At 36.1% G+C, this 23,329-nt stretch overlaps 3 protein-coding genes across 7 annotated transcripts; 1 reads left to right on the top strand and 2 right to left on the bottom strand.

Annotated features, from left to right (window-relative positions):
* Positions 1–183: 183 nt before the first annotated feature.
* LOC112560312 (soma ferritin-like) lies at positions 184–2,487 on the bottom strand. The gene is made up of 4 exons (XM_025232085.1): positions 2,309–2,487; positions 1,727–1,873; positions 1,254–1,379; positions 184–1,033 (listed from the first exon to the last, which is right to left on the bottom strand). Exons 1-4 carry the CDS (start codon positions 2,405–2,407, stop codon positions 884–886), a joined length of 522 nt encoding a protein of 173 aa, XP_025087870.1. The 5' UTR covers positions 2,408–2,487; the 3' UTR covers positions 184–883.
* Positions 2,488–4,106: 1,619 nt separating this feature from the next.
* LOC112560309 (nuclear transcription factor Y subunit alpha-like) lies at positions 4,107–13,882 on the bottom strand. Of its 2 annotated transcripts, none has more exons than XM_025232082.1 (9): positions 13,743–13,882; positions 11,329–11,505; positions 10,948–11,097; positions 10,573–10,635; positions 9,981–10,128; positions 9,715–9,875; positions 8,661–8,927; positions 8,371–8,472; positions 4,107–7,850 (listed from the first exon to the last, which is right to left on the bottom strand). In XM_025232082.1, exons 2-9 carry the CDS (start codon positions 11,446–11,448, stop codon positions 7,827–7,829), a joined length of 1,035 nt encoding a protein of 344 aa, XP_025087867.1. In that variant the 5' UTR covers positions 11,449–11,505; positions 13,743–13,882; the 3' UTR covers positions 4,107–7,826. The 2 variants fall into 2 exon arrangements, with proteins under 2 accessions (XP_025087867.1, XP_025087865.1); XM_025232080.1 differs by having other exon boundaries at positions 11,329–11,508; positions 13,743–13,879.
* Positions 13,883–13,984: 102 nt separating this feature from the next.
* Positions 13,985–22,938, top strand: LOC112560313 (secretion-regulating guanine nucleotide exchange factor-like). 4 transcript variants are annotated; one of them, XM_025232086.1, is made up of 10 exons: positions 13,986–14,241; positions 17,380–17,513; positions 18,796–18,951; positions 19,693–19,775; positions 20,016–20,091; positions 20,560–20,658; positions 20,837–20,905; positions 22,025–22,179; positions 22,460–22,612; positions 22,804–22,938. In XM_025232086.1, the coding sequence occupies exons 3-8, from the start codon at positions 18,900–18,902 to the stop codon at positions 22,105–22,107; spliced, it is 462 nt and encodes a 153-aa protein (XP_025087871.1). In that variant the 5' UTR covers positions 13,986–14,241; positions 17,380–17,513; positions 18,796–18,899; the 3' UTR covers positions 22,108–22,179; positions 22,460–22,612; positions 22,804–22,938. The 4 variants fall into 4 exon arrangements, with proteins under 4 accessions (XP_025087874.1, XP_025087871.1, XP_025087873.1 ...); XM_025232088.1 differs by lacking the exon at positions 13,986–14,241 and adding an exon at positions 14,806–14,823; XM_025232087.1 differs by lacking the exon at positions 13,986–14,241 and adding an exon at positions 14,833–17,037.
* Positions 22,939–23,329: the final 391 nt, after the last annotated feature.

The raw sequence follows: 23,329 nt of genomic DNA on the forward strand, positions 1-23,329 counted from the left end.
TCTGTGAATGTTTACAAATGATGTACTAAAACACTCATCATGTTCACTTTACTACTATTTTTACCCCTGAATCTCCAGGTTTGCCTTGCAACAGTATATGTACACATTTAAACTTCCACACTGTGTGCTCTGTTCCCTTTTCCACCCCTCCACAAGTATGCATGTACAAACACAAAGCCAGAATGAGACACTAAACACTAAATTTAATGGACAGCCTGCACAAAATCTTATTGCAAATATCAACAAATGGTAACATTAAAATATGCCCTCATAAAATATTCTCCTCATGTAAAATTCTAACCTGAGAAAGTAAAATACAAAGCAATTTGGTTAAACAACTTTTATATACCATGATGTAATCTTTCTTGAAAATTGTGCCCATGCACAAAAAAGCTCTAGCAAATTTTGTCCCTGAAAATGTAAGTGAACCAGAAAAAATTCCACGATCATGCAGTCGTCCTTATTTGGTTACACTATAATACCAAAAAAAAAAAGTGAGCGCCAAGTCCTTTCTAATGATAGCGCCTTCAAGCTGATGAAGATAAAAATTGAGTGCACCTAGAAACTTTCATGATTCAAAATGAAGTTATTCAGACATTGTTTACGCCTAACGCATTGCGAACAACATCCTTAATCGTAAAGCTTCTTCAAAAACAAGGCTGACAATATTTTAAAAGAATGATAAAAATATGAACATGAGATTTTTTTAAAGTAAACATTTTGCTTTGAAACATTTAGCATTTTGCTTAAAAGCACTTTCAAGATTTAAGGATTTTGTGGTAGGAAAAACAAAGTAATAATCCTGAGAGAAAATGTTTCTAATCAACAGACAATAATAAAGCAATTAATAAGTACTTCATGTATGTCTCTGGAAGTTGCAATTCTAGGCAGATTGTGATTGTAGAGTTTCTTTATCAAAGAGATATTCACCAACGCCAGTCCCAACACGCTTGAGGTTGGTAACAAAGTCTGCGATCTGCTTGATGGACTCAACCTGTTCCTTGAGAAATTCACCTTCCAGAAAGTCGCACATCTGTTTCACACAAACATCCATGTTGCAATGAATTAAAAAAAAACTGTTCTAAGCTAAAAACAAAATAGTATTAGATGTCTGAAGAATTTTCCAAAATTGAAATAGTTTATATAGTTTTGATTAGTTTACATGCAGGTGAATCATGCATCATTTTATATATAATTTAAATTAATAATTTCTGAGTTACTGCATCCCTTTAACTTAAAAAATGGATCAATACCTGTGCATCGCCATGTGAATCAGCACACTTGTGAAGGTCAATTAGAGACTGGTTAACACTTTTCTCCAGCTGGAGTGCTGCCTGCATTGCATCTAAACCTGTTCCCCAGTCATCAACATCTGGTTTCTGCAAAAGAGGCATTGAAGCAAATCAAAATCATAAAATGAAAACTGTAATTTTTATTTTGTTTTGAATAATATTACTTTTTCTATATCTGTAAATGTTTATATCTTTTTCCATGCATTTAAACATGGACCAAAAAAAAAATCTTTTGATTGCATTAAGTACGTTGTGTGACCTTGAGTGAAAATATGTTCAAATGTTTAGTTTTGTTACTGGTCTATTAAGTCAGGTCCTTTGCTCAGATTGTTATAACATGGTCACAAAGATACCCTGGATATAAGTGTGCATGGGTAAAAAAAAATGGACAAAAGTTTCCATTTTTCCAATATCATCATGATAAAAAAACAAACCTTAATGTCTTGCAATAAAATTCTTCCACCTCGCATGTTTTGATACTTCATCAGCTTCTCCGCATGCTCTCGTTCCTCATCAGAATTTTTCTTGAAAAAGTTATAGAAACCCTTCAGGCCGACATTATCGCGGTCAAAACTGAATGCCTGCAAAAGATCACCAAAATGTATTGTGCAACAATATAATTTGTAATAATGTCAGTTTTAGTGCATGTGATAATACTATGCTGTTGTTTTTGAGTACATTTAAACTGGAGGTTGCATGGTTGCAATCAGAACACGCTACACATTTCTTAAAAGTAATGTAACAATTAAACCAGTGTATTATTACAAAACTCCTTTACATCCAGTTCCGCTGGTACATTTTGTTCCGATCGATTTTTTTTATTTTTATTTTATTAATGCGAACTGAGTAAATGCCTACTAAAACCGATTTTGTACGCATGAGAAATTGTTTTCTCCAAACTGAATAATGATCTATCATTTAGTAAAAAGTCTTGAACTAGTTGAAGGAGAAGAGGAGAAATCTGATATTAAAGCCGGGGAGTATCACGAGGGCACCGCTTTTCATTATACACTTACCATCGACATGTAAACATAACTTGCATATAGCTCAAGATTTATCTGGCGATTGATGCCCGCCTCGCAATCCTCGTGGTAGTTTTGTCGAATCTGAGCCATTGTTGATTTTAAATCTGTAGGTGAATATCCACCTTTATGTAAAGGCAATGGGCAATAACTGCACACACACCACACGTAGAGAGGAGTAGCTGTTCCTGGCGGAGGAACACGTTTGTATGTTCACGAACGTATATAGTTCGTAGGTTTATGTTACTTGCGCAAGAACAATTTAATTCATAGGTCGCATTCTTAAACGCTACTATTATCACGACTGAATTATATATGTATGATATAAAACTGCTGTGCTACTTTTGGGGCTTTAAAAATATACTCAAGCGACAGAAAAACGATTTTTTTTTTTTTTTTTTTTTTGAGCGGGGGGACAGTGCTCCACCTTTACCCCAACTAGCTCACTATATATGGAGTAAGTTGATCTTTATAGTCTCTGATCACCTGTCGTTTTCAGACTCCCATTACTAAATTACCCATCAAGGTTTTTTTTTAAGATAAATAGTTTTTTATGTTCACATGGTATACAAGAAAATATAAGAAAAACAAGACAAAAACTGAGGTCTTATAGTTTTTAAGATATTTCTGTTTGAAGTTTAATTGTGATTTGCATCACAGCTATAATTACTTTATTTGTGACCATGTTTGAAGCTCTCCTATACAGCAGCTTGAAATATATCCCCAAGTACTTCATATGAGAAATTACTAACACTGACATTTTACTTAAGTGATTGAAAAACTGATTTGCAAAGTTACACTGGGAAAAAACACATCAAAATATGAAAAATACAGTTTTGTATATATATATTACTTACGCATTTTACAAGAGATAGCGCAGGAAAATCCTTTTGTGTTCTGATGGCGTGCTTAGTTCATACATTTTTTGGCTGTAAGTCTGCCCACCATGAGGGTGTAAAACGAAAATTGTGTCAACAGTGATTTTGAAGTATTTATGTTATTTGCTAAAATATTATGAATATTCTATATTGTAAGGAAATCACACAACTGCATCTTACACACAGAAAGTAAAAACTGTTTTCTACGTTGTTTTTAGTTACAAAAATGAGTTTCGATGTTATGAACTTTTATGAGGTAGCAACTTTGTTTTAAAAAATGCATTTCAGAAGGCTTTTACAAGCAATGATGTGTCCTCTGTCATAAATTATGTGAACAAAAACAAATTTTCTTAAATAATCATAAGGCTAACCATCTTTCTTATGACTTTCACTACTGTGCTAGTGCCAGTTTACATAAAGGTTTAAAACCGACTTCAGCAAGTAATGGCACAACTACTGGCTAGTGACATTTGGTAGTTTGAATATAAGGTAAGCTCTAGATTCAATTGATGACTGGCCATTCAAAAACAGATGCACATCTTCAGCTTCATTCCTATAGTCTTTACATCATAGATCTATGTAGATGGATTTATGTTATCCATGATAGCCATAAAACAGAGCACATGGCAAGTGGGAAAAGGCACATCACACTACTTAGTGTGTTTTTACCTCTCAAAGTTGGTTGATCTGGGAGATCAGGAACTGACATGTCTTTTACCACTTATAAGTGCTTGACTGATTTTGGACTTGCATTAAGAGGACAGAATAAACAGGAGATATGTTCACTTTATGTACCTCCGTAATTTTCATAATTTCTTCGTTTATGGTCTTTAGAACTGTCAATTGTTAAAAATTCTCACCACAGCTACTTACAAGGCAAGTTTTAGGAAAACAGTAACGGTTTAAATCGATGCCATCATTCAAAGAACCTTTATTTTTGGCAATCTTTCATTTGCAAAAATACATTACTCATAAATGAGCCAAGATAAATAATGCACATGAAATAAAAAGCTGAAATGATGATGACAATAATGGTAAGTACAGGCAGCTTTTGTTTATCTCTTTTCTCCGCTTTTCTATAACTGCAGTTATTAGGTAAAAATAATCATCTAGAACTAGAGGTAGAATACTGGCCAAAACCCAAGTAGTACTGGAAATTACCGGATATAGGCAATGTGTAAAGTTTGTCAGTTGCTCTCACCCCATCCTTAAGGGGAAACATTTTTAAAAAATAAAATGTGACTAGAAAGTGTTAAAATAATTTTGAGGTAATAATGCTGAATCATGGTACTTTTTTTTCTAACAGATAAAACGGAAATTGAACAGCTTCTAATAAGTTTCACTTCTTCCTTGGTCCTGCATATGCAGGCACTTAGCTTGCTTTCTAATATGGTCACACTAATTCCTTGGTCTACCATATACAGGCGGTCCTCGACTTACGACGTTGTTCCATTCCTACGTCGCGTCGTAAACCGATTTTTGCTGTAAGTCGGAACATACGTACATACTGTACATAAATAAAATACTGTAAGCACTTATCCTATCTAACATCTATCCTAACAAAACATATAAAATATGTTTAATAATGAAGTGAAACAGGAATAACACAAAGTTCGCGTTACGACACAAAACCACTTAAGTCGAAACAAGGCTTTATACAGTAAATGGGAGATGTGTTGTAACCACAAAACATTGTAACTCGGGGCTGACGTAACCCGAGGACCGCCTGTACTGGCTTCCTTGTATTCTTATACCAAGGGTGGGACAAATACAAAGTCATCTTTAAGGAAAGAACCTCTGCCAACAACAAAGCAAAATGATAATGTTTTAAAACTAAAATTCACTAAGTGCTTTATATTTTTTCTAGCAAAAAGAGCAACGTTTTTTTTTTTATATGGTAAAGTCTATAAAATACATTGCCACAGCATTGATATATATAAACATGAAAAATACGGCAAGGTAGACAATCTCATGAAAGATACTGGATATTAGCTGTCTTTTTTTTAAAAAAAAAATGTCAGAAAATGACAGCAGTTGACAAAGTCAAGAGAATTCACTCTTGTGTAGCAGGAAGATGTACAGCATTTTTTTAAAAAGTACTTTCTTGCAATGCAGAGAGAAAGAGTATGTTTGTGTGTGCACACACCTATAATAATGGGCAGACAACATAAATTACCGTGCTCAACAGCCAGACTTTTATAATGCTGCAACATTCCGCATACTTTTCAGAGCAAGGCACCCAGAAACCTTAATTATAATCTATCTGTGAGTATGCAGTTACCAGAAGGGCTGTATATATATAACCTTGTTAATTTTCAAGAAACATTCATTGTTAGAAAATCCAAAAGAGATTTTCAATCAATTCATACATAAATGTCACAATATCATGAACCCCAGATAATCAAGGACATCATGATGTGACTGACATCTCCATATTTTGAAAGAAGAAAAAAAATCTGACTTTGCTTGGTATGATAAATTAGGTATGTGTCTTTTTACATGGGTAGAAATATTTTAAACATTAGAAGTAGCAGTATGTCACATAAATTAAAAAAAAATCCAGTAAAAGTTGGCTGCTTCTGAAAGATACAATGCAAAAGCCAATGCATAATGTGTAATAACAAATAACACAATTGTTTTTACAACAGATTAATTGACTAAGGAAGTTAGCATCCAAAATTTAAAAAAAAAAAAAAAGACGGGGAAAGAAAGATTATCATTAGAAAGTGGGAGAGCCTATCTTTTAAAAAAATCAATCATTTACTTGCTAATGTTGCGTTGTTGTGTAGGGAGAGATCTTTCCCAAACTATTTTCCAAAGACAGAAATATTCCTGAAAAATGTAAGAACAAAAACTCACTGAGCATTACAAAACACTGGACATTATCTGTATCACTCAGTTGAACACTGGCAGTGGAGAATCATATCGCAGCATGAGTTGGGATAGCCTTTGACACGGTTTATAAAGTAAAAGGAAGGAGGGGGGGAAGAACTGGTGTTTTATGCTGAGGCAGCAATGATGGCAAGGTAACCAGCCCTGTAAACAAAAGCTACATGCAGAGAAAGAACAGCATGCCCGAGACGAGAGCAGAACCCATGACAGTCAACCTTCACTGTATTAGTGACGGGAGCTAACTGTTGCACCACTGGACTGCCCCTGATGTCAAAGGAAACTACAGCACCAAGTAATGCTCACGAAAAGGGCAGAAATGAAAATGTTTTCGAGAAAGCCTCAATTTTCGTATAACAAATGATAAGGCAAAACAAATACATACAAATTATGTAATGGGTAAACATTCTTGTTGAGGGACAAAAAAAAAAAAAAAAAGATTTCATGTTGCCTATAAATATGTGCATCATAATAAAACATGCAACAACTAAATATGCAGATAATGAGGGTAGAAGTCTTCAAATTTGTTCAAAGACTTTGTCTAACTGAAAATGATATAGCAAGGCAGGTTAGTTAAACTCAGCTGAAGGCAGACATTGTCTTCATGAATTTTCTTTGAGGAGAAAAAAAAACTTGTACTTTAATAAAATCTCTTATGCATATAATGACACACATTTTCACAGTCTCTTTAGTTTGCATGGGCTCAATCTCTCAAACATGTTCCCTTTCCGAAAGATTACATTCAAGATAAAACTGGAATTACACTGATAAAAACTGATAAAAAACAGATAATGTCATGGACTAGTCTTACTTATCACAATAAAGATGATCTAACATCAAAATTATAATGAACACATAAAAAGAAACTTCCATACATCCTGCACTCAACAAAGCAAACATACAACTTAATTCTCACAGCACATATTCTGTGGGATGAAAACTGAAACTATGCATGACAATAAAGTCATAAAACAGCAAAATCTAATATTTCTTCAGCAGGAAAGAAACAGTCATTTAACTTGCTCTAATTTAAGAAAGCAGTAAAAGTAAAGCAAATAGTTTTTGCATATGATTGCCTTTTCTAATCCTTAAGACTTAGACATGTAAGAGAAATGCCAATTGACAAAATTAAGGAGCCAGTGTTTTCACATCCATTTGTATGACAAGCTGCTTCCAGGAATAGGGCCAGTTATGTGTTTTCTAAGTTTTGGTACCCTAAACCACATTCACAGTTTGAATCTAACTTGTAAGTGAGACAACAGCTTTCTAAGAATAATTAGCAATTTCCAAATGGTTAAAAAAATTTAACAGCAAGAAAAGCTAAATATTCCACAAACATATAATAATAATGATGATGTAGAAGCCATAATCACTATAACATCATCAATGGGTATTTGAAAGACTTATAAATTGGCCAGAAATACCCTCATGAAATGTATGAACAAGCTCTGATTACTAGTGTCTTAACTGTGAAGAAACTGTGTAACTATACACTGCCACTGCTATTGTATATATTTAAGTCCAATGTTTGCAGAATGGAACAATCACACTCACTTATCACTTATTCTCACACGGCTGCACGCTATACACATTCAGACATAGAGGCTTATTTCTCCCTCGTTCTATTGCATTGTCTGAAATGGTCACTTCCATCCAAAGTTTTTCACACAAGCTGCCATAAAGTAGATTCCCTTTGCTTGGGAACAAGTGTTGCCATTTTGTCTTCATAGATTGAAAGGTGGGCGTCATTCTTGTGGACTATTAGGTTCCTGCAAAATGTTTTTTATATAAGAGAGAATGATAGAATAATGTACCCAAGTATGAACAATTAAAATAAACTACATCAACATATCACTGAATTTGTAAACTATTTCTTTTGGATTTTTCTGTAACTCTTCAGTTATGATTTTTCTTTTCATTTTTGCATTAAGCATTTAGAAAAAAATGATCAATGAACAATTGCAAATAAAATCTGACAAGTACGTGCAACTAATTGAGAATAACAATTTATAGAGCACATATGTGGAGGCAAGTTCAATGTATTGTGCACAAAAGATTGCCAACAGTTAACCACACAACAAAGAAACACAAGCAACAGGTAATGGCAAACATAAAAAATAAGGAATTGGGAATTGTGGAGGAGTTTACTCATGAAAGGCAGAGAAGGGTTTTGAAGCTGGACCTGAAAGATTTAAACGTAGATACAGTTCAAACAGAAAGACTTAGAATTCCAAATGCTAGGACATTTTTACCTCCCTCCCTCCAAAAAAACAAAGCAAAAACCTTTACCTCTTTCACATTGTCTGGCTCCGCTTTAATGGAGAAGAACCGCCCACCAATACCCCTCATACGTTTCAAGGCATGGTTGTGTCGAGATTCATGTAAGTATTTCTATTACAAAAAATAAAAGCAGATTCATTTATAATGTTTTTAAGATGATTTTTTTCCTGCGTTGTAGGTTATTTTTCAAATAATAACAGGAAACCCCAATCTTACTCCTTCTTCTGATCATTATTCTGAAGCTCAGAAAGCTGTATTACTACAAAAACATTTGCATATATTAAAGAGGAAGAACATACCCTTCTGTGCTTTGGAATTTTTCCAGAGGCCTCCAGCTTTGCTCTTGCTTGCCGTCGCTTGAGAATTCGATGATATTGTTTAGCATTAACATACAGTGGCTTGTCATCTTCTCGTGCATCTTCTACCATAATGGGAATGCGCTGGACTGTAGATGTTTGGGCTGGAGTTGGAGTTGAAGAAGGTGTAGGTGTTGGAGTGAGTGGCGCTGGTACAGGCATAGATGGTGCTGGAGTGGTGACCGAAGTATTTGTAGAACACGGAATAATCTAGGATACATAATATGCAAATATAAAGTACAGATTGTTTTTCAGCTGTTAGACCTCTTAGAGACATGATGGTGCCAACGAATAACCCTTCAATAGCCATGCCTGTTGGAAATAGTGTGAATTGTACAGTTTTCTAAAGCAAATTTATGTGCTTTAAAAATAGATATCACATTTGAGTGGGTCATCAAACTAACTGCAGTGTTACTTAGTTTTCTCTCAACTTATTTGTGACACCATGCTTAAGGAACTTTCTGAACAATATTGAGTCTGTATCTATGGAATGAATGAAATTACCATATTTCGAAGTACTTGAAAAAGAACATGACAATGTAGAATAAGCAGATAAAAGCTGTTCCTATCCTGAAGAGCACTTTCTTTATAGGTCCATAAGGAATGAGTTGTGTCCAATGGAATTTAGAAAAAAAGATCTTTTACACACAGGGTTACTCAGATTGTGTTGCCTCTGATAGTTTATTCCTGAAGGCAGTAGACAGGAGACTCTTATGTAAAAAGAGAGTTAAGCAGGAAATGAATTTAAACCAAAATAACTCTAAGACAATAGATTTTCCTGTTGAATGCAGCAATTCCTTCCCTTCAAAAAGTGACAATACTTGAGTAAAAAAATAAAATTAAAAATTACTGCAAAGTCTTCCATCTAATATGTGTACACTACCATAATTGATATTATAAGGCACCATGATTAAATAAGCTGCCCTTGAAAGGGGATGAGCAATGTGCATGAGCATGTACTTTCCACAACACAGCACACATATCACACACAGCATACCAAGCTTGTATCAGTTGTCTGTGTGCCAGATGAATTAGTCTGAAGTGGAACTGGAAGTTGAATAACTGGGTTCACAGCCTGCTGTTGTGCTTCAATGGAAATCTGTTGACCTCCACTGTTGCACAGGACTGTCTGAGCTGCCCCATTTGTGAATGATTCCACTGAACAACACATGGGAGGTAAAAGTGATGCAAATAATAAATGTTAATTATTCAATGTGCTGACTAAATTATAGATCTTGTCTGCAAAGATATGTCTTTACTTACTTTGTGGATGAACTGTGGTCTGTATAATCTGTTGCTGAGAGGGGTCTATGAGGGTTGGCTGAAAAATAAAACCCCCATTCTCGGTCTGTATGAACTGCCCTAATACCTGACCCTGAACTTGAGGTGTAGGTGTTTGTTGCACAAAAATCTGCACAAACAAGAGATGTTTTATTAAAAGGGATCATTTCTTGTGTGTACACAACTTTTGACATGTTAAGCAACAAACAATGTCAAGTATCAATCTCATCCATAACTTTCGAAACTGAAAATAACATTATTGGATGCAAACTCAGTGTGTGGTGTATGAAAGACTACCAATGAATTGATGATGAATCAAAGAAACACAAGTATTAGCAAAAAACAAAAATGATGAATTGATTGAATTTTTTTCTGATATATCACACAAAGAGCACCTTAGCACAAGCAGATTGAAAAAAAAAAACCTGAGGTATAATGCCAGTGACTTAGACAGGTATGCTGAGTTGAGGCCATGATAATATTGGTAGCACAGTGTGGCAAACTTGTATTATTACTCATAAGCATATGATGCCTCTAAAGATTACTTTAAAGTAGTTAAGTATTTACATTGTACCTGCTGTGGCATAGCCTGCATCTGCATAAAGATTTGTTGTCCATCACCACACAGAACAGGAATCTGTGTGATAAGCATATAAAAAAAAATTACTTACGATTAAGAATATAATCTGACTCCGTTTATTACAAGGAAAATCTGAGAAGGGGGAACACATATAGCTCCCCTATCAAAATTTAGTTGAATGTAAATTTACACAACGTTTGAAATATACACCAGAAATATTAGAAATAACCTGGTTCATTTAAATCCTTCAATCCTGCTTTAATCCAGATTAAGTATTTGCAGAACTGAGGTTTTCTTTCAACCTATGCAATCACATGAAAAGTTATTTAGTTTTCAACAACGTATTGGAAATGAAAATCACATGCATACCTGTTGAATGAACTGGCCACTTTGTGTTTGAAAGGTCTGCAACTGCTGCATTGACTGCATAGGTATTTGGATTGCCTGCCCTTGGTTAAACGGCAGCATAAACTGCTGGCCATGAAGCTGGTTTTGAGCTAGCTGAAGAAAGGGCAGTTGCTGGACAAAGCAAGACATTTGTATCTGTAGGAATGTACCATTTCATCACAAAAGCATTCTGCATAATCATCTCAAACCCCCATGTTTTCTTATTTTTCCATTAAGTACTAGGAAATAAGTGCTACTTGAAATGCATACATTTGTCATGTTTTTATATTTGGCTCAGTATCAAAACTACCAGTTAAATTTATTCAGCTACATAATAAAAGGTAGGATGACAAGATGTTCCACCTGCTGGGAAAGCTGGGAAACTTGAACGGGTATAGAGAGGTTACCAAGGGGAGCCTGGACCAAACCAGTAAGTGCTTGCTGGTCATATGCGCTGAGGGTCGTCTGCAGTTCCATGACCATAACATGAGGAGATTTTGGTTATCCACCCCTCACAAGAAGCACCTTGTCATTCACGTTCTGCTGCAGATTCACCATGAAAGGAACAATTTATAAGCTAGTGCATAACTACAGGTAATGCTTAAAATACTTACTGTAGCGATTGAATACATGGCATCAACAAGAAAGGAAACACAGTATTAATATACATAACATTGATAAAAGGTATGCTGTGAAATAAATATAATCACTTCAAGAGACAGAAGACATTTAATTCCACTGTTTTTAAGAGGTCTTTTTTGTATGATGGCATTTATGTAGCTGATGGATATATGTCTAAAGTCACTGTTGTTAGAAACCATAAGATTGTATATCTCAACTTATCCCTGGCATGTTAAGTGGAAAACTTCCTTAAGGAACACATCTTAGAACTGAAACTTAACTTAGAACTAAAAGGTCTTGAAACACATCTGCTATATCAACATCTTTCAGTTAGTTAGGCCCTTCTTTCTGAAAAAGGAAGTGGCTTCATATCCAGCTAAATGCATGTTGTAGCAGTCTAATCTAAACAACAAGAGGTGATAAGGGTTTTACTGGCATCATCAGTTAGAAATTTTCTAATGCAACTGAGTCACGCAGACTGAAGGCAGAACAAGTGTAAAATCCATGAAGCCAAGACCTCCTTCATATCTAGAAGATGATATGTCACTTAAACTGTCTGTGAGAAAGGTTGAGAAATCCAGCCTGGAGAATCCAGAAAACAGTAAAGTCTCAGTTTTGTCACCATTAAGTTTCAACAGGTTTGTCATCCATAACTGGTAGCTTCCACTGAACAATGGTAATACAAATACTGCTACAAATGGCTACAACTGGCTTGTGTAGAGTCATTCTGCACTTTCTAAACAATAAACTGTTAATTCTTGCTCTCTAATTTAGAGGTGTGCACAATGATGTAAACTTTAAAGGGAAAAGCAGGTTCACAGGTAAATTGGGTTTAAATGATAATGATGTTTTGAATCTTGTCCAAACAAAGTTTTGGGTTGCAAAATGATTTCCTTAACAGTTATGTCTAAAACACAGCTTTGGGCTGACTCATGAAGTTCCCTCCACCCATCCATACATTGAACCAAAAGAGTGTCGAGAAATGCTAGAGTAGTGTCATATCATAAGTTTGAAGACGGATCCATTTGACAAGAAAACTGTTGAGTGATGTTTGCAATATTTAGTAGTCTTATGATCTAGCCTTGATTTATGGCTTGGAATCTACATGAAGCATGGAAAGTTTGCAATGTCTAAAGGCATAGGAAAGATAAAAAGACTTGTCTTGGTCGCATCCTATACCTTTGAAAAAGCAGGGTGCATGTGGATCCCTGATATTGCTTGTGTACAAGGAACAGTACATATTCTACTGCCAGTACAACATAAGTCATACCAAAGGATTCAGTTTTGCGATGGAATTTTTCTACGTTTCAACAGAGATTGTTGGTCTGGCAACTTCTTCAATAACAATTCCAACAACGTGCAATAGCTACATTGAAAATCTTTGTGTTATGATTTAACCTTCAATTGCAATCAAAATATCTTATTTTATTGACAGAACAATTAAGCAAGGGACAGTGAGCTGGGACTGTATTGACTTAAGTGTGAAAATAATGTTGTTTTGTAAATTAGTGTTAGACATTAGTCTTGAAAGTGATGAAAGTAGTATGTAGGCTACTATGTATATATCTTTATCTGTTTGCTCTTAAATCCCGTTAATATACAAATTTTACGCCTTATTACGTAACTTCACAGGTAGTGGTAGAAGAATATTTTCTGCATTATGTAAGCATACCAAGTAAAGAAAGCTCACTTACACAATTTCCATAGCAAACATAAATTAAAAATGCGCATCTTTGTCGCCCAATCGCGACTGATTCCCATTCGAACCACAGCAAAACTTGGACCTTTGTCTGAAAGGTCCTGATTCGCTCACCGCTTTCGAGTACCACATATAAACTGCAGTTTAAACTCATTGCGATAATTTAGTAAAGCAGGTATTTAAGTCTATCACTGTGTTTGAAAAAGGCCAAAGAAACTCGCACAGCTTCGAAATTCTAAACGTGTAGACATATGATTAACGAACAAAAGGCTCAAAAGAAATGGCGTTCCACGAGAGAAATACAAAGATTCATAACATTGTTGATCAACATAAACAAGGTTACTAAATCCCGCATAACACAGACATGCTATCATATGAAGGGGCTGTCACTGTTAAAATCATACACTAAACGTGAATGGTTGTACAGAAATTGTAAGAAGATAATTTGCAGACTTACAACAGGGGCCGGCGTCTTTTCTCCACAAGTGATTGGCTATGGAAATCAAGTGTATTTGACGACGAATCATGGCGTGCTAGGCTGCGCGAGCCTCTCACCAGCTTGCTTGCAATTGGTGGTGCGGGAGAGTTCTTTCTCCTCCCGCTGATAGACAAACTCGAAAGTATTTTATGCTGAATTCTGGTTATTTTCAGGCAAAACTGACCAACCACGTCCATTCAGGTAAAAGATTTTGAACGGTTATGACAGCTGGGTATCACGGTGACTTTGTTTGATTGTTTATTTTTGTGTTGGCACGGAATAGACTTGTTGACTCCCGCCTAGACTGGGTTTGGGAGGGAGTGAGAACGATTGAAGAGCCGGCTGTGAAGGCTATTGGGTTTCGTGGGAGCCTCTGCTGTCAATAAACTCACTTTCACCACGTGAAACTGGCGGCATGGAGGTAACGCTACCGACGACAAGACAGGCAATCGATTCAGCAACGCTTCTGCTGTCGTGGGTAAATCTCTTGCTGTCTGTGTCCTCGTCTCTGAAAGCTTTAGCAGTCGGGCTCCACCGCTAAGCCTACGTTTTGGCCTATCCCGCTTGGGCTTTGGCGTGTTGCCCGCCCATGTCCACGCGCTTTTCAAACCAATGCTTCATTGATCAGCTGTGGTGTTTCCAACACTACCGTACTTGAACAAGGACACGATGACGCAATAGAGGTGGATTATCATAGCTAGCTTTTGTCTTCAGGATATATGTTTAGCGAGTATGCTATATATTTCACAGGAAAACTTGCGCATTTAACCACATGGCCGTAGGAAGGCACTGCTTAGTGCAGGTTGTAGATGCGTGGACCCGTATGTAGGAGTCCATGATTACACCATGGATGTGTATAGGGGATACCGATTCACGATTACACGGACGAAACGATCCGTCGGAGATCGCGAACCTCACAGCCATTGCTTTGCCTGCAGCAGTGATGGATGCTGGAACTGACTGATCATGTTTTGGTTATCGCTCGGCAGGTCAATTGAGAGGGAAGAGGGGAAATATGGGTAATTCATTTGCTCAGTCTGCATTCAAAACACATTGGAAGGTCTGTTCTAGTAAAGAAATTCATATCATTGTAAATGTGGCAAATGGTTCATCATTAGTAATGAAGCAGCATTATGGTAATATTTCTTCCATTTGGGATCTCCTTTTGATTACTGAACGCTTTTTGATATTTTACATGAAAAGAGTTACAATAAGGCTCAGACTGTATGGAGAATGATGCTGTAGTTTCTGGTATTTGCAAGCAACGTGTGAAACCAAACTTAAACCTTCTACCACCATAACTTTTCAGATGAATCTTAAAGGGAACATTTTTCTGATTTTCCTTAAACTTGTTCTACTCAGGTAAAAATGGTTGGTTATTAAGTTTGGTTAAAGGTGCTGCTCTATTATAACAAGTATGCCAAAAGAATGGACAGCTGGTAGACAAGTTTTCCATGCTAACTTCTTGAATAAGATCCTAGATAATGAGGTTCTGGTTTTGTTATTAATATGAAGAGGAAGATCAGATAATAACAGCTCTCAGTTTGATAAAGATACAAAATCTTAAATTGCATTGTCTCGTTTTTTCGGTTTCTAGGCAGGAAAATGGAAGTCTGACTTTTGCCAAAAAGGAAGCAATCATAAAGTGACTAACACATTTCTGGTTGCTATACCACTGATAAGAGGATAATCACAATCACTAAAAAAACTAGATCTGACAGGCATGCTCTTTGGAATGCAGAAGATTCTGGCATGGCCCATCCTTAACTAGCTGTGGTTCTGGATATTAATTTCTAAAGAGCATCCTCCATATAGAGAATGATTTTTGCCACATTACATCAGACAGGCAGCAACACATTAAACTAGGTAGTGAAATTTGAGATCTGGTTGAGGCACAATTAAAACATTGACAAGTTTCACAAGTGGGATGGTGGAGTTAGCTATTGTTTAGTGATTCTAATGTACTTTTCAACAACAGCAAAAAGAGTTATTTTACATGGTCTTCCTGCTGAGGTCTCAGTGTGGTGAATGTTTCTAGCTCTATATTTCTCATACATTTGTCAATCTAATATATTTCAGGAATTTTAATGCTATTCCCATCAATTTAAAGGGAGTTGAACCTCCAAATCTGTCTAACAATGTTTATTTTTATTTCTCCAATACGTTTTTCTGATATTCCACCTTTAAAAGTCACCTTCTTTACATTTGTAACATTACTGAGAAACATTCTGCGTGTGGGCAGAGAAGTTAAATGAGCACTTGATTAGTATTATTTCAATTTCCCCTCTTTATAGCATGCCGAAGGAAAACAAAAATTGTCTTCCTTTAAAAAACGTGGGGTTTATTTACTTTTTTACCATAAATGTGCAATAGTTTTAAGAGATAAAGATTAACATGTAACTAGCAACGAAACATTATAGTTTCTCACTTCCTTTTTTGCAATCTGTGCTAAGAGGCGTCTGCGACAAATTCTAGCGACCAGGGGATCACTATTTGTCATCCTCGTTCACTCATCCAAAGAAAAACAACAAACAAAAACTTCCAAAAAGAGCTGGCGGTGGTCGATGGGGCAAGTTAGCAAGCATGCTATTAAAAGTTACTGTAATTACTCTGGTTGGCAGCGTAATCCAGTCACTAGTTGCAGGACTGCAGCTGGATTTCCGTTACAGTGAAAAACCGTGTAACTATGGCAACTGCTATCCAGCGAACTCTCTAAAATATGATCGTGGCTGTGAACCCACGGTATAATCACGAACTTGTCCGTGGAAGACTAAACAAAATGTTTACATAAATTAATCAAGCTCCAGCATCAAAGGCAGAGCTATGGTTGTTGCTGTTTAGCAAGACAAATATAAACGAAGTTGTTTTTGATGAAGGTTGCGCATATTTCTTGTGCATTTATTTGCATAGTATCACATTGTTTCATGTGTCGTTATCAAATGACACGTGTTGTTTTAAATTATTAAAAAAAACATGCAAGCCTTTTTTCACTGCATCTTTTGTAGGTAGAATTTAGTTGTAAAATTTGTCTTCGAGTACACAACCGGACTTGCAAATTTCTTTTCCTGACTATAATCGTTTATAAAGCCAGGAGGGACTAAAAACTAAGGGATGTCATTACTACAGTTTTATGTGCGCAAGAATTGTCTCCCTTTTTAGAATGTGGCGCGGCGGGGTGACTAATTTGTCATTAGCGAAAAATCACAGTACCTCATAAATCCATAATTGAATTTAAAAAAGAAAAATCCATTTCAAAAGGACGGATAATTTGATCGTATGTTTTTTAAAGCTTGCTTCTTGAGTGAAAGCCATTCGAGCTAATACTAATTTTACACACTCACCTTCGTAATAGCGAGAGACAGAACCAAGTACATTTAATAGTATTTCAGTAACCCTTTGCCCAGCGGAAAATAGGGATATGCTAAAATACTGAAATGAGAAACGTATTGACAAGATAATATACCATTCATTACCTTATTTTCGAGGTTAAAAGTATTTGCATAAGTGGTTACAAAAATCACTTGAGGATTTCCACAAAATGTGTTGCTGCTTTATGACACATCAAAGTTGATCACGAACAATACAGAGAAACCTGTTGATTTCCATATTATTTTAGGGAGCCAACAGCTATGGACAGCTATCACTGAGGCCATAAGGAAGACCAGTTGGTTCCCAGAGAAGCAGTGCTTGTTAAAAAATATACCCCATGTTTTATCACAGGTGGTGGCGGTCATTCTCTGCTTCAGACAAGTGAGTGTATGAAGATTTTCAGAAACAACAATCTCCTCATCATAATTTATCAAAAATAATTTCAGTTAACCGAGTCCAACAGTGGAGGGCCCATTCAACCTACTTCAAAGAAAACTCTATGGAAAAAAAAAGAGGAGGACTGCATCATTCATTCTTGACGGGCATGAAAATGCAACTTAAATGGTCAAAAAAAGGGGGGGGTGGACCCCTAAGGCCTATATCAATCAGTTTTATAGACACATAGTAACTTTCACCAGGTTTAAAAGCCTTCTTTTCAATTAGTTGAATGGGGTCTCTTCCACTAGCCATGGTTTGTCATGTTGCTCATTTATTATCACATACTTTGATAAAACTATTAAAAATCTTAAAAGAACTTATTTTTAGTAACTTAAAAGAGAAGTTGATGTCCATAGCTTTAATTGGATACTTAGTTGCCTGGATAAATCAATGGTGCAGAAATTCATTGTTTTCTTTATCAGATTTTTTCATGCTTTAGATGTAGCCATCAATTGTGATAGGCATTCTCTTTCTATTACATTATTAAGACTTAATCTTGTACTGATAGTCTTTGTAGCACGAGAGTCAGTTGATTTTTAACCTAATAAATATATATTAAATGAATCAGATGCAGGATAATACAAGGAGAGAAAATTTATACAAGATAAATTTATAGAATGATAACTCTTCCCACAGCAGAGAAATGTGCTGATGTCAGCATTTTGAATACAGAAAGTAGGATACAAAAAGCCTACACAGTGAATATATATTATTATAAATCACTGGCTACAATAGAATTAGTCCTTTTTTAATGAATTTGTAATTTGTACAACTGCAGTTTTTAAAAAAAAATTTGACATCTCCAATAATAAGCTTCTTGCCTACCCCAAAAATAACTGATTGGATTTCAGGTGAGAAGTGTGTCTTAGTTTGTAGATCTCACATGATGAGCTAGGTAGCAGGGCTTCTGCTAAGGCTAAATTCTTTGGGGTCCCAGGGACCCCTTCAGATTTTTTAAGGGGTCCCTGTTCTTCGCCCAACTTTGAATGGGACCCCATTGACGAAAATTGAAGGGGTCCTCCGAACTTTTAATGCGTACTGTACGCAATTTTTTGCGTAAGCAGAAGCCCTGAGGTAGTGCTGCAAGTAAAAATCCAGCACAATGACTGTACCTTACTTTAAATTCCTTGTAACAGCAGTCCTTTTTCTTTAGTTTTTTTTTTTTAAACTTTGACAGCTTGAACATTAAGGTTATTGCCTAGCCAAAAAAACTTACTGATTTCAGGTGAGAAGTATATCTTAGTTTGTGGATCTAACTCGCACGGCCAGCTAGGCAGTGCTTCAAGTCAAAATGAAGTCATTTTTGTGGAGATTCCATTTCCTTTTCATATGAAGATTGTCCAAGTGGCAGGTGGATGGGACTTTTCTCTGGCTGTCACAGGTATGTACTCATGGTTGTATGAGTGAATGCTGCCTTCCTACCCACCTTTTTTCAAAACACCCATAAAAATCTAAGGTCTGTAGTAGGTTCAGTGATTGATGTGAGGCTGCAGGCACATCAATAGTGGTGTGTGTATACACATCAGCAAATCTTTTTTTCAGTTTTATATAAACATTTTGTTTTTAACAAATTAACAAGAACCAGTTTTAGCCAAAAGAAATTATAATTACAGTTAGAATTTGATCATGTGGCCATTTAGCTATAGCATGTGTACCAGCTGAAATGGATGTGGTTGATCTCTTGCAGTGTTCTAAGATTTGCTGGAACATATTAAGTCAAGAGTCCATTAGATATGAAAATATATGCTCTTAAGCTTCAAAACATGATGCCTAATTTGAGAAAATTTCATGCATACAAAATAGCAGATCGATATTTATTTTGTAAGAAATGATAAATGTGCATTTATAAAAATTTTATGTCTAAAAATAGTTATTTTTTTAGACTATATAGACTATAAAAACGTTCCAAATGTTCTTGCTATGTAAAATGATTTGTTTAGTCTGAGGACTAAGAAAGGTAGTCTCATATGTCATTTATTCTTTTTTTTTTTTTAGCTGTCCATTCAGTCTCTCTTCCCTCCTCATCCCATGTCATTTTATCACAAACTCTAAAATAAAAATAACAAAAAATAAAGTATCTGCTTGTTTCATATTTTTTTTTTCCTTTTTAAACTACTTTCAGTGGAAGGGGAACTGTTTTCATGGGGAAACAACATCTTCTGTCAGCTTGGAAGGAATTCAAGTCATAAGGGGTCTACTTGTCCAGTAAGTCTTGTATCAGTACTGTATAGTACATCTGTTAGGCATGACTAAGTTGCATTTTGAACTACCACATTATAGAGAACAGAGTTGTGTGTTGTGCATGTGTGTTAGTAGGCATGTGCATACATTGCCACCCATGTTCGTTTCAGCTGATGCAATTACAAGCTAGCTATCATATCTTTTACCAAGCTTAACTAGTATTCTAAAGCAGATGCTGAGTTTTTTTCCTTTTTATCCTCATAGGCAAGAGTTGAGTTTCCAGATAAAGTGAAAGTTGCTGGCGTGGCAGCAGGCTTGAGACATGGCCTTGCTAAAACAGGTAAGCCCCAGGAACAATTTGAAACTTGTTTATGGGAAGTAGAACTCTAAGAGGAAACAAAACTCATAACTAGAATTTCTTATACAAATGTGTAGACAACACTGTTTCTATAATTGATGGAAATGCTTGGGTCAGAGGTTATTGGAAGATGGTTAGAGAAAGATGAGGACAGTTCTTTATTTATGACGATAAGCATTACACACATTTTTTTCATTGATCAGATATTAAATTGTAGATGATACACTTCCTGATACTATGCACTTTCGGTCTTTTTTTTATGTTAGCTTTATTTTATTATCTTTCTTGTCAGATCAAATTTCATGAATCTCCACTGACATTGGTTGTGAGTGACTGCATGTACTGCTGTGTGGAAGTAAGAAGACATATAGAACTTGTCATTTCAATCAGATTGAGAGATATGTGTACAAGAGATAGCACTATTTGAATGTTTTGGTTGACTCTTGACAGATGATGGTGCAGTTTATGGCTGGGGAGATAACAAACGTCAGCAGGTTGTGAACTTTGACGACAAAGTGGTATGCAGCAAAGTGCAGAGCCCTATGAGATGTAAACACTAATTTTGATTCTAGCATACATAAATGTTTAAATACTAAAATGCAGTAAATGAAATATATGTGGATTATTATTAAAGAAATATTGTATTGTCCTTATTTACTATGATCCATTTCTTCAGGTAATCATTAGTCAGGTAATCATTGACTAATCAGCACTGTTGAACTTACAGTGACTCTACCTTTACAAAGCAAGGTAGTCCAGGTGGCGGCAGGTGCATATCATTCTGGGGCTCTTACAGGTAAGTTCTTAATGATAGATTCTGCACAGTTTAATGATATTGATATCATTACAAATAATGATGAGAATCAACATATCTAAGGTGTTTATTCAATAGATACTTGATGCATTTATTCAGTCATGCACCATTCAGAAAACAACAACCCACCATTTTAGGCAGGAAATTCAGGCATATCTGGTCAGACAAGACGAGACCAAATGAAGGCACATTACGAATAGTAGTTTCTGCATAAATACAAATTCGAGTGAGATTTGAAGGTGAGATAGTGAAGGGCAGAAAATTCCAGAGCTAAAGTCCAAAGTAGAAGAAGGGACAGAATTCAAGAGAGTAATGCTTGAATGGCCTAGACAAAGAAGACAACTGTCTATGAAAGCATGAGAGTAGTGAGTAACCAGAGCAGAAAGGACTAGGAGCTATGGCAGCAATGATGGTATAGCACCTACAACAAGTTTGTTTATGAAGAGCTCAGTCCTTAAGCATCAGCATTAAACAAGTGCAAGATGTGTTTTTGAGAAATAGTGGGCAACAGAATAGTGAACTTTGAAAAGGAAGGGAGAGAGATTGGCCTCAGGACTAATCAAGGAGTCTAACGAAGACAGTATACAGTAAGTGATAAGAGCTTTAATGCCTCCTTCAGGGAGAAATTGTCCGTGCAACTAATCTGTGGAGGCTCAGGGTAGCACAATTCACAGAATTTGGTGATGTGTTGATTTATCAGCAGTATAATCCAGGAAGAAGCCAAGATTTCTCAAGCCCACTTTTCTTATGGAGTTTACTGACTGGTGTCTGCACAAGTGGGCAATGACCAGAGGTTGCTATATGTTGTCTATAGTCAATAGGCAGAGCTTGTTTGTTGAGCTGATCATGGTTGAATGGATTACTATTGTATAACACACTGATAGATACTCAAACAAACACACTGTATTATTTGGAAGTGGAAAGGAGGACTAAACATGCACGTGTTCAAAATTGTTTTTTAAATAGAAATCATGAGCCATCCTGATTAGCATACTTGTAAAGCATTAAACAAATCGAACAACGCTGACCCATTGAGTTTAAGTTTTGGGCAATTATTTCTAAGCTAATTACTGAGAAGAGTTTATTACTTTTTTTTTCCAGAAACTAGGGAAGTCCATCTTTGGGGTTGCAAAAGATTTGGACAAATTTCCGCAAAGGCTGAGGGTAGCTCAAGTCCTGCTTAACTTCCTCTGATTTTGGAGGTGAAACTGTCAAGCATCTTGCAGTTGGCTGGACACACAATATAGTCTTGACAGGTAGGCGCACTTGAGTCCTTGATCCTTTGCTCTAGGAAGGTTGGTGGTCTTGTTGTTAATGTGCTTAACTGTGGAGCAATTTGTAGTTTGAGGAAGCCTCTCTTGCATGTTTACTTTCTAAGATATTTCTGGGAAAGGTAAAAGGTCATGAAAGGAGAATGTTAGGAGTGACAGTTTGCTGACCCAAGGGCAAATATGTTGGGTAACCTATTCCTTTACCTTATTTTTTCAGTGTGAGAGAGAGAGAGAGAAAATTTGAATCAGTTTGAATTTGTGGCAGAGTCAGGAAATGTCTACAGCTGGGGAAGAGCAGATTATGGGCAGTTAGGAAGACCATGTGATCAGCCATATGACCCAACTCCAAAACTTATACAATGTCTACAGCATGTGCAGGCTGTTGTGTGTGGGTCAGAACACACACTTGCCATTTCAGGTAAGGTTTTAATTCTTGTCATTTAGAGGATGTGTGTGTGTGAAGACATGTCTACATATTCTTGTGGCTAGAGTTCTATAGAGACTTCAAGGTAACTACATTTTACATGAAAATAGATGGCTGACTGCAAACTTCCCATGTATACTGTTAATGCCATGTGGTACATCCTGTCACTTCCTGTTTCCTTTCAGGAGATGGTCGACTGTATAGCTGGGGCTGGAATGAACATGGAATGTGTGGAACAGGGGACACAAACAATGTTTTCATACCTACTGTTGTGGAACTTCAAGCTGAGAGTATCATGTTGATAGGTTGTGGTGCTGGACATTCTTTTGCATGTGTGAAAAGATGATTGTCTGTTTAATCTCAAACACACTCAGGTTTGAAGTAAGCCGAATCGTTGCATGTGATTTATAGTGCATGTCTGTGATCTGTTAAAAACAGAAGAGGGTAACTCATATTTTCCAGAAGTGACTGCAGCTGCTTGAAGTTGAGGGCAGATGCACTGTACAACTGTTGCATTGTTGCTGTAAAATTAAATTTAGTAGAGTATGACACTGATTAGCAAATAATAAGTAAGAAATGTAATGAAATAAGGCTACTTGCATGGGCGACGAGCAGTAGGCAAACAGTGACCGTGAGAACTGCATTCTTTACTCTGAGGTGTAGTCATCTCTTTATTTGAAGATAAGATCAACACTCTATCCAAATGCATCT

Source organism: Pomacea canaliculata, linkage group LG3 (assembly GCF_003073045.1).
Source record: "Pomacea canaliculata isolate SZHN2017 linkage group LG3, ASM307304v1, whole genome shotgun sequence".
Classification (NCBI taxonomy): domain Eukaryota; kingdom Metazoa; phylum Mollusca; class Gastropoda; order Architaenioglossa; family Ampullariidae; genus Pomacea; species Pomacea canaliculata.

Bases quoted from the DNA above. Each gene is read 5' to 3' on its own strand.
- LOC112560312 (XM_025232085.1), bottom strand. From the start codon at position 2,407: ATGGCTCAGATTCGACAAAACTACCACGAGGATTGCGAGGCGGGCATC. The intron at 1,380-1,726 runs GTTTGTTTTTTT...CCTCTTTTGCAG, and splicing joins TTTTATTGCAAGACATTAAG to AAACCAGATGTTGATGACTG. The intron at 1,034-1,253 runs GTATTGATCCAT...TGTGTGAAACAG, and splicing joins ATTCACATGGCGATGCACAG to ATGTGCGACTTTCTGGAAGG.
- LOC112560309 (XM_025232082.1), bottom strand. From the start codon at position 11,448: ATGGTCATGGAACTGCAGACGACCCTCAGCGCATATGACCAGCAAGCA. The intron at 10,636-10,947 runs GTATGCATGTGA...CTTATCACACAG, and splicing joins GTGGCCAGTTCATTCAACAG to ATTCCTGTTCTGTGTGGTGA. The intron at 9,876-9,980 runs GTAAGTAAAGAC...TGTGTTGTTCAG, and splicing joins GACCACAGTTCATCCACAAA to TGGAATCATTCACAAATGGG.
- LOC112560313 (XM_025232089.1), top strand. From the start codon at position 18,900: ATGAAGATTGTCCAAGTGGCAGGTGGATGGGACTTTTCTCTGGCTGTC. The intron at 19,776-20,015 runs GTAAGTCTTGTA...TTATCCTCATAG, and splicing joins ATAAGGGGTCTACTTGTCCA to GCAAGAGTTGAGTTTCCAGA. The intron at 20,659-20,836 runs GTAAACACTAAT...TTGAACTTACAG, and splicing joins AGTGCAGAGCCCTATGAGAT to TGACTCTACCTTTACAAAGC.